General features: G+C 48.7%; 1 protein-coding gene across 2 annotated transcripts; it reads left to right on the top strand.

Annotated features, from left to right (window-relative positions):
* The first annotated feature begins 13 nt into the window (after window positions 1–13).
* TIGD5 (tigger transposable element derived 5) lies at window positions 14–10,303 on the top strand. Of its 2 annotated transcripts, XM_083622061.1 has the most exons (3): window positions 14–89; window positions 4,932–5,238; window positions 6,640–10,303. In XM_083622061.1, exon 3 carries the CDS (start codon window positions 7,200–7,202, stop codon window positions 9,102–9,104), a length of 1,905 nt encoding a protein of 634 aa, XP_083478187.1. In that variant the 5' UTR covers window positions 14–89; window positions 4,932–5,238; window positions 6,640–7,199; the 3' UTR covers window positions 9,105–10,303. The 2 variants fall into 2 exon arrangements, with proteins under 2 accessions (XP_083478187.1, XP_083478186.1); XM_083622060.1 differs by lacking the exon at window positions 14–89 and having other exon boundaries at window positions 2,376–5,238.
* Window positions 10,304–10,637: the final 334 nt, after the last annotated feature.

The raw sequence follows: 10,637 nt of genomic DNA, 5'->3' as shown, positions 1-10,637 counted from the left end.
ACCTCTTGCCTCTCCTTGCACATGGCCTCCCAGTGCATATAATGAATGTAGAAACAGGTACACTGCACATTTCCAGCACATTGCACAAAGTAGAGGTAAAGGGACCCCTGACCATTAGGTCCAGTTGTGACCGACTCTGGGGTTGCGGCGCTCATCTTGCTTTACTGGCCGAGGGAGCCGGCTTACAGCTTCCGGGTCATGACTAAGCTGCTTCTGGCGAACCAGAGCAGCGCACGGAAACGCCGTTTACCTTCCCGCCGGAGTGGTACCTATTTATCTACTTGCACTCTGACGTGCTTTCGAACTGCTAGGTTGGCAGGAGCTGGGACTGAGGAACGGGAGCTCACCCCGTCGCGGGGATTCGAACCGCCGACCTTCTGATCAGCAAGTCCTAGGCTCTGTGGTTTAACCCACAGCGCCACCCGCGTACAAAGTAGGTCCCATATTTATAGTAACCTCAGAATCCTAGTTTCAATGTATTTTTAATGTTGAATGAAAAGGGAATTAAACATTTGTCCCATACATGGCATGAAACCCTGACTGCATTTGCACATCAGCGTAAACCACAGTTAATGGTTTATTGTCAAGGTGGAGATAGTTTCCATTTTGTTGCTCCATTAGTACTAGCAGGAGAGACCATGATTCCTTGCTTAGCATTACGTCCAAACCAGGGATTGTGGTCTGTGTCGCTCAAACAAGCCATGGCCAAGAAACAAAATGCACATCTTAGGATTCACATAGCAGATTTTTTATTTTATTTTGGGGGGAGAGTGAAATAAACCATGATCCCTCATCCGAACACAGTGCTAAGCCAGAAATTGTGGTTTGCTTTTCCAGTTTGTATTATGGGAGGAGCAAAGTGGGAACAGTGCTTGCACTCGTGGTAACTCTTCCACGACCTTTTGATATAGCCATTAGTGCTAAGTGCAAGGGATAAGGGATTTGGGGAGAATTTGGAATATTGAAGCTTCCCCTAGAAATAGAAGCAGCATCCAAGAGCATAAAAGAGTAAGCTACAGTTTTGGGTGAGGGGAAAGAGCTGGAGAAGGGGAAAAACAAGGATTTTAACAAAAGGCTGACAAAGACACAGGGGAAAGATAGGATTCTTCCACAGCCACAAATTACTTGAATTAAATTTGGAGAAAAGAGCCATATTTTGAGAAGGAACAGTGAGGGGGGGGGAGAGAAGAGTTTAATTTTATTATTCTCCAGTTGCTTGAAGTGTCAAAGAGCACATAACAGAAGCAGTGACCCTTCCAACCTAAGGTCAAAATCAGGTGACTTACAAAATGCTAAATATTGTGGCTATCACTTTGGGAAATGTTATGAGAGAAGCTGTTAGCTAAAAGGATTCAGCAGCAGTAAATATATTTGTGAAATTATTTCAGTTATGACTTGGATTATCTCAAAAGGGATACACACTTTTGAGACATGGGCATGATTTTTCTACATGAACTGCATAGACAATTTGTTTGAAAACCCAAATCCTTAAAAAGAAAGGGTGCTTACATGGTGTTCCCCCTAAATGTTCCATCTTATTCTGGGATTAGCAGAATTAGAGCCAACTGCTTTAAGCTAGTGAGCGAAGCTGCTGTTTCAAAAAGGAGGCAATATTTTACAGTAGGTGGGGTTATTTAAATGCACATTTTAAGTTTAATATAATTAATTACTATTATTTTTTTGTTTGAGACATGCTAAGATTATGGTTATAAAAGTTTAATAGTGTGGGCCTTACCCTCTCCTCTGATCCTACCGGTTGTGATAGGAATGCCTCCAGAACTGTACTGTACATGTCGCCTAGAATGAGCGGTAATTATATATATTGCGAGGTTAATCAGCAGTCACTACACAGTCGTGGAAATCACAATAGAGGTATGTCAAGCATGAATACCTTCTGGCAGCCTGAAAAAGCTTTCTTGGTTGGGCTGGCTTTCAACAGCCATAGTAAAGCTAATGTGGATTTATTTTAAATAGGTTTTAATGTGGTATTCTGTTAATCACTTATTTTTTCAGGAGTTGCTACCAAGCTTTTGTAAAAGAGCTGGGTAAAATCTAAAAGCAATATACAATTGTCTAAAAGGCAATACACCTCAGATTATCAGCAGCAGAGGACGTATTTTCCATTAGGAGGCTGTAGATGATGGAAGACAGTAGTAATTTTGCATTCCTGCTGTTTTTGTTGAAATAAGATGCTATGTACTCCTCCACAAAAGCCTCAGCATCAAAATGAAAGACACAAGTACAATATAAATAATGCCACAATTGCTATTAAATACTTTAAAAGCCAAGCCTAGTAGATCTGCCCTACTGGGCATCACTTTTCGTTCGAGTAAGTCAAGCAAGCAAAAGCAAGAATATTGTGAGCAAGTACTTACTTTTTTAGTTCCTAGGATAGCATTAAGAAAGAAAGACAGAAAACAGGAAGGTTAAGATGGTTTTGTTTCCAGAAACGTACTAGCCAAAGCGTAAACCCACCAAGGGATTCAAACCCACCATCACAGCACACTCCTACAAGACAAGTAGAAGCGGTTTATGGCATTGTGCAGAAGTGGAAACATCTGAAACACAGCGCAACAAAAAAGGGTTTGACTCTTGAAAAACCTGCTCCACTCCCAAAGGGTAGCTCTCTCCCCTGTATGTAACACGAAAGTTCCACCCTCTATGGCAGGAGGCTACCATAATAGAGAATCCCTCAGAAGCCCACATAATGAAAAGGAAAATGTGTTATGACTGTTGTTGTTTAGTCGTGTCCGACTCTTCGTGACCCCCTGGACCAGAGCACGCCAGGCACTCCTGTCTTCCACTGCCTCCCGCAGTTTGGTCAGACTCATGTTTGTAGCTTCGAGAACACTGTCCAACCATCTTGTCCTCTGTCGTCCTCTTCTCCTTGTGCCCTCAATCTTTCCCAACATCAGGGTCTTTTCCAGGGAGTCTTCTCTTCTCATAAGGTGGCCAAAGTACTGGAGCCTCAACTTCACGATCTGTCCTTCCAGTGAGCACTCAGGGTTAATTTCCTTAAGAATGGATGCGTTTGATCTTCTTGCAGTCCATGGGACTCTCAAGAGTCTCCTCCAGCACCATAATTCAAAAGCATCAATTCTTTGGCGATCAGCTATTATTATTTAAATCTATTACCTGCCCTTCACCAGCAGGTCCCAGAGGAAGTTAAAGATGCTGAAATATCAGTATTAAAACGGTTAAAACTAATTACTATTGCAGGAATAGTGTGGATCCTGAAAGCACACTTCTCAGGTGTCAAAGACTGTTAGATGTATAATGAAGGTGCTACACACACACATATCTGTAGGGAAGGATTTCCACAACTTAGGGGCTACTGCAAAGAATGCCCTGGTCCGGACCAACCTCTCTGCTCCGATCTTCCGAGGGTGGTGGAACTGCAAAATCCTCAAGTAAAGATTTGCACCTTAGCTTAAAAAATAATGACCAAACTGCGGGAGGCAGTAGAAGACTGCCTGGCGTGCTCTGGTCCATGGGGTCACGAAGAGTCGGACACGACTAAACGACTAAACAACAACAAGCACCTTGGTTCTGATGGGGAGGAAAAACATTTGAGAAAATATGTAACCAGGTATTAAGGCACTTGTGTTTTTCCCAATCCTAGTTAAAGGTATTCTGTCACAGTGTCAGGTTAGAGATGCCTGTCCGTTTTCTGAACCAGAACCCTCAACACAACAGTAAGGGTAGGAACCTTAAAAAAAAAGCCCTGCTGGATTAGGCCAAAGGCCCATCTAGTCCAGCATTCAGTTTAAAGGGTCACCTAAAATAAAAACTCAAAAGTGGGGGGGGGGGAGAGAGAAGAACAAGGACAGAGGAAATACTGCTATAAAAAGAAAAGGGAAATCCAACAGCAAACATTTAATGCAGGGCAGAAAAAAATATGTATGATCCACAAGCAGTTAAGATAGCATACAGTAGTTAAGAACATTGAATTAAAAACGCAACAGTGGTTAGAATGCAGGAAATGCAAAGATAGAACTGTCACAGGCAGAGATACTCAGGAATGCTGGAGTGCTTTATAGCTACAGCAGATGTTGTAACCAGTCATGTTTCTAAGACGGGGCAGTAACAAACCAAAAACCAGAAACAATCCCTCACATTTATTATTAAGAAGTAAATGCAGACATTTCTTTAGCTGTATGAAGAAGCTGGGCTAGAGAAGGTTGGTGAAAGAATTCAATCCTTGGGTGGCAGAGATATGCAGAGAGCACTGTGTGAAATAAAGTTTCCTCTTGAGAATGCCTCGGACTCCATCACAAACAGTTCACTTGCGAGTAGAAAGGATCACATATGTGGAAAGAGACCACCTAGTAAGAAAATGCAGTTTTTTGTATATGCATCAACAAGCTTCTTGAAGTACAGCTTTACATATTTCCTGGAGGAAGGTTGCATTGGCTCACAGCTGCTTGGAAACAACCTCAGGAATTATTCAAGTTCATGAAAGACGGTACTGCCATGGGCTAACAGAAGGAATGGCAAAAACAGAAGACTGTGCCTGAAATCATTCCACCTCCAACTACCAAATGATGACAAAAGGAAGTGATCACCTGCATGCCTCGCTTGGAAGCATTTCAAAAGCATCCATAAGGTCACTGTCTGAGGCAAAAATGCCAGAATAAGCAGCCTTTGGGTATGATTCAGCAAAGCAGTTCTTCCGAACCCATAAGATAGGTCAGCATAAGAGAGGCAGTCAGGTGGTCAGTCAGCATGGCATAGCAGCCTGATTTAGAATGGTGAAAACCAGCTTTAAATGCTAGCAGCCAAAATGGCCAATTGCACACCCCGGCAACTTGGCGTTTACCTAGCACTTTGAAGAACCGAAAGGGCTTCACAAACCTTACATTAATATCCTACCCTTCCTCCAAGAAGCTCAAAGCAGCGTTCATGGCTCTCCTTCCTCTTATTTCATCCAGACAGCAGTCCCATGAGGTAGGCAAGGATGAGAGATGGTGACTCACACAACAAGATCGGCCAATGAGATCCACAGCTGTGTGAGAATTTGAACCCAAGTCTCCCTAGTTCTCGCCAGACACTATAACCAATGTGCTACAGCAATGCTATAGAAGAGACCAGTTATCACCCCGACTTAAGACCAAGAGACAATCACTTGCCTAAGGCAGCCTACAATGTTGAATCATAGTCAAGATTTGGATCAGCAACCTCTCAGATTTATTCTCTGGGCCAATTACAACCCAACTCACGACCACATCAATGGGAAAGGTAAGACTGGGATGAGTGGAAGAGCACCCTAAGTTCCTCAGAGAGAAAAAGTGGAGTAAAAAAAATTCATAAATAAATAACCCAGTGCTAGAGCAGCACCCCTCTTCTTAAAGTTGAATTTTTCACTTTGCCGCATATTACGATGGTTTTTTTATAGCAACATCTATGCGTATGGTGCCTTACAAACAAGTTAGACAGGTCCCTGCCCTAAAAGGGCTTACAATCTAAAACAGAGGGAAACATAGGGAAGGGGGGGGTGTGGAGCGCAAATGGCAGCATTTTTGTGTACTCCACTTAGAGGTGTTTAAATATTGTTCTACACATACAGCTAGATTAATAAATATGCAACTATTTCAATTCCATATGAGTTCAATGACTTTTAAGCAACCACCTTTCACTTTTTTTTACTTTAGCTTTTTGAATGCTATCCATGCTGTCTTAATTTGTGTAAGCTGCTTTGATACCTGGTCTTGGGGGGGGGGGGAGAGAGAGAAAGGGTGGTATATAAACAAAGAAATAACAACAATAATTTTCTAGCCAGGAAAGAAAGGAAGAAGGCGGCAAGGGAGGTGGACCAGGCGATCCCTAAGGAATCTCCTCTTGACTCTGCAATTCTACCTATAAAATGGGCTTTTTTCCTAACCTGCTTCCTGCTTCCATACATGTGGGGGGTGGGAGTAAATAAAAAAAAATCACAATAATTTTCTAACCAGGAAAATAACACAAAAACCCTGAAGCAAAGGGGGTCAGACTAGATGGCCCTCTGGGTTCCCATTCCACCTGTAAGGGGCGCCCTTCTCCCCCCCCCCGTTTCCATATGGGGGGGGGGGAGAGAAAAGAAATAGAGCAGAGGCTGCAACTGGCGGTCCAAAGTCAGGCCCCCGCGGTGCATGATGGGACGTGGGAGGGGGACGGTTTCAGGTCAAGCCCATTTTTGAAGTATCAGGGCCCCCCCCCCTCTTTTTTGCCGGTAAAGCGTCGCCTAGCAACCCCTTCTCACCTCTCCCCCCCCCCCGTGAGAAGAAATGGTCTCTACTCACGCAATAACCGTTAGGTGAGAGGAGGGAAACGGTACTTTTTTTGCGGGGGGGGAACCCGAGAGGGAGAACCAGCAGCTGCTCCGCTCCGCGCGGTCTCCGCCTGAGGAAAGAGAGAAGGCACGCGCCGCGCGGGGGGTTCTGGGAACGCGGCTGCTCGGGGCGCGCCATCCCCGCTTGGAAATGGGGGGGGGGGGAGGGAATGGGTGCAAGGAAAGGAAAAGGAGGAAGTTGGAGAGCCGCAGAGCAAATGGAGTCGTGAATGGGGTTTTTTTTGAGTGGGGGTTAATAATCTTACTAACGGTCATCAATGTGCAGGTGAAGTTAATCCGTTTTCTTTTCTTTTCTCCCCCCCCCTTACCAGAGGTGTCGTCAATGGAATAGCCCGGTCCGGTGAAAGTGGGTGGGGGGGGAGTGAAAAGGCAAAACAGGATGACGGCAGCGTGAGGCTAAACTTTTAGCTTCTTTTTTAGAAAGATTATTTTTGTTACGTTTTTTTAAGGCAACATATGCGGTGAAAGAGACTTGCGGGTTTTAGAAGGCAGAAATCCCAGTTTCACTGGCGGTTCCCCCCCCTCCCCGGATTCGACGGGTTGGAATGATCCAAAAGAGAGCATGAGAGAGTCCAACAGACCGCCAAACATGGGGGAGAGCAGCAGAGGAGAGGAAGATTCCATGAAGAGAAGAGGGTGGGGGGACGGAAAGGGAGCTGTCCCGCGGCGCATGCGCCTTCTCGGCCGGCCTGCCCTATCGGAAGGCGAGAGAGGCAGAGAAGACAAAGGCGGCCGCTCCGCCCCTCCCTCGCTTTTCAGCTCTCCCCGGATATAACGCGCCCCGCTTTTCCCGCGCTCCCCCTCCCCACAATAAGCCTCCCTCTCGCTTGTTTGGCCCACTTCCTCAGGGGGGCTTTGAAAGGAGCCCGCCATGGCAGGGGGGCAAGGTGCCCTCCTCCCTGCAGTGGAAAGGATCGGGGCCCCAGGCAGCCCTGGGGGGGACCAGGCCTCCCCCATGAAACAGCCACCAGCGCCAGGTGAGCCTGCAGGCTCCTCGCTCCCGCACCAGCCTTGCGGCCAGCCCGACGACAACCTTGCGAGGCGGGCCCCCCGTGCCGCCCCATCTTCCCCTCTGCTGGCGTCCAAGATGGCTTTCCGCCGGGCCTACTCCATCAAGGACAAGCTGCAGGCCATCGAGCGCGTGAAGAGGGGCGAGCGGCAGGCCTCGGTGTGCCGGGATTTTGGGGTACCCGGCGGCACCCTCCGCGGCTGGCTGAAGGACGAAAGCAAGCTGCGCTGGTTCCTGGACCAGTTAGGGGGCGAGGTGGGCACCCACCGCAAGAAGATGCGCCTGGCCAACGAGGAGGAGATCGACCGCGCCGTCTACACGTGGTTCCTCGCCTTGCGCCAGCACGGTGTGCCGCTCTCCGGACCGGCCATCCAGGCCCAGGCCGAAGCCTTTGCCCGGCAGATCTACGGGCCCGAGTGCACCTTCAAGGCCAGCCACGGGTGGTTCTGGCGGTGGCAGAAGCGGCACGGCATTTCAAGCCAACGCGAGGGGGGCGGCTTAGGGGCGGCGGGCGACACACCTGCCCTCCGAGCCGAAGCAGACGCCGCTTCCCCATGCTCAGCCTTCTCCGGCCACACCCGGCAGCCCACGGCTGCTGTGCCACCAGATGAAGGCGGCTACAGCGACGACCAAATCTACAATGCTAACATCACCGGGCTTTATTGGAAGTTGCTGCCTGGCCAGGCCCGACTGCCGCAGCCTCTCCCATCGTGGGCGGGAGACGGCGTCACAGTACTGCTCGCCGCAAATCTAACCGGCTCCCACAAGCTGAAGCCGCTGGTGGTGGGAGGCCTGCGGGACCCTCCTTGCCTCCGGTGCCGCAAGAGGGAGACGCTCCCGGCTTGCTACCGCTACAGCCCCCGGGCCCGGCTGGGCCGCTCCCTGCTGCGGATTTGGTTCTTCGACGATTTCGTGCCTAGCGTGAAGCGCTTTTTGCGCCGCAGCTGCCTCCAGCAGAAAGCCGTCCTTCTGCTCAGCTGCCCCTCTGCGCACCCCGAGGAGTCGCGCCAGCTTCAAACTCCGGACGGGTCCATCCGAGCGCTCTTCCTTTCCAAGGCGGCAGGTGGGTCTTTCGGAGGCAGAGGCCGGATTTTGCCGCCGCTGGAACAGGGCGTTGTGTCGGCCTTCAAACTGCTGTACAAGCGGGAGCTGTTGCGCTTGGCCGTGGCGTGCCTAGCGAGAGGAGCAGCCGTGGGGGAGTCCGAAAAACCTGGCGGAGAGCTGGACTTTGGCCGCTCTTTTCTCCTGGAGGATATGCTCTGCCTAGCTGGCCTGTCTTGGGATCTCATCCCGGCTGGATCCATTGAGAAATGTTGGCTGCTTGGCCTGCGTGCGGCCTTTGAGTCCCACTCTGGAGGCGAAGAGGAGGAGTCGGGAGAGGCCTCTGCAGGTGTGGACAACCTGGACTTTGCTGACCTCGTACACCTGGCTGCCCTTACCTGCAAGCACCTGGCTCCAGAGGAAGTGGCCGATTGGCTCCACTTAGATGATGTCATTCCGGACACAGAGGAAGGGGAAGGCGAGGCGGAAGAAGAAACAGTTGGGACAAGAGATGGTGGAGGTGGCGGGAGTGATGGAATGGGAGATACTCCGCTGCCCACTGCCCGGGAAGCAATACAAGGCCTGCAGAAGGCCTTGCGCTGGCTGGAGAGCCAGGATCCCCAGGAAGTTGGGACGCTGAAGGTGGTCCAGCTCCGGTCCTTCATCAGCATGGCGCAAAGGCTGCAGAAGGCAGCTGAGCAAGGCGGCTCAGAGCAAAACAGCTAACCAGATTATTGCACTCACCTACACATCTGGTGGAAGTGTTTACTCTTTATGCAGCAATAGGGGATGGTGCTGTGTGTCCACTGGGAGGTGCAAATACGGCACAATCAGGGCAGAACAGGATAGTTCCTTCCCTCTCCCTATGAGCATTGGGGTGAGGCTGTTAAAGGGGCTCGACTCCCCAAGTTCTGGGGGTTGGAAAAAGTGGCTATTACAGCAGAGAGGCAGGAGGGGTACCTCTGCTCCCTAAACCGTTTGCTCAGGGTGCAATTCTTGCCTGTTCCCTGTGGTGGAACCACATGGACTTCCTTCATACTTAGAATTTATGCATGGCGGAGGTTTCCTTTCGAACACCGTCTACACAGGGTAAAATTAAAGACTTGTCCTGTCTAGCAGACAGGTTGAAAAAGTTGTCCCAAGGTGGAGACAATCTCGCTGCAAGTTCAAAGATGTTTGGGGGAGGGTGTGCTCCCTGAAAAAGGGGTGGGGAGTTTGCAGTGGTTTTCCAGTGTCAAACAAAAGATTGAGGTGTAAGTTGGCCATGTAGGCATACTTGAATAGAAAAGGGAATGCACAGAAGTACAGGAGAGGGCTCTAGAATTCAAATGTTACCTAAAAAGCAGAGTTGTGTATGAAAGGAGCAGAGCTGTGCAATGGGAAGAGCGCCTAGGCAGGAGTATAGTACTCCCTGATTTTATGCCATCCACAGCGTCAGAACTATTTGGTAGCTCTCCTCACCCAGCCACCTTTTTTGTAAGCTTATCACACTTGTTGAAAGCGCTGCTTGCTATTCCCCTTCATAGTTCCTCCTGAGTTTCTTGCTGAATCTCCTCTTTTTTAAAAAACCATGCCTTTCCAAGAAGCACACTGGATCAGGACTGGTGAGATGATCAGGAAGCTTTGGGTGACGTACAGAGAGATGAGGTGGCACTAACCCTCCATGAGTTAGGAGTTACTTGGATGCTTTGGAAATAAGAGACCCACCCTGCCTGCCAGCCAAAGAATTAATTTAATAAAGTGAAATGGTACAGCTACTGGTCTCTCACTTGTGAACAGACTTGAATTGGACTTCAGAGACTTGAATTTTCACATTGTGTGTGTGTGTGTGTGTGTGTGTTTGGAGCTTTTGGGGGTTAATGCTGTCCTATTACAGAACTGAAGAAAACCCAAAATGATTCCTGAACATGCTCAATTGGTTCCTCAAGAAGCAGACTCTTTTCCATTTCAGAGTACAGTGGTACCTCGGGTTACATACGCTTCAGGTTACAGACTCTGCTAACCCAGAAATAGTACCTCGGGTTAAGAACTTTACTTCAGGATAAGAACAGAAATCGCGCGGCGGCGGCAGAGGGAGGCCCCATTAGCTAAAGTGGTGCTTCAGGTTAAGAACAGTTTCTGGTTAAGAACAGACCTCCAGAACGAATTAAGTTCTTAACCCGAGATACCACTTTATGGCAATTATTGGGAAATAGAAGCCTTTTATTCAATTTACAGTGGTACCTCTGGTTGCAAACGGGATCCGTTCCAGAGCCCAGT

The sequence above is a fragment of the Podarcis filfolensis genome (assembly GCF_964270895.1).
Source record: "Podarcis filfolensis genome assembly, chromosome: 7".
NCBI lineage: Eukaryota > Metazoa > Chordata > Lepidosauria > Squamata > Lacertidae > Podarcis > Podarcis filfolensis.
Note: the sequence above shows the minus strand (reverse complement) of the source record. Positions and strands in the feature narration are given on the sequence as shown.

Coding starts and splice junctions, on each gene's coding strand:
- TIGD5 (XM_083622061.1), top strand. CDS start 7,200: ATGGCAGGGGGGCAAGGTGCCCTCCTCCCTGCAGTGGAAAGGATCGGG.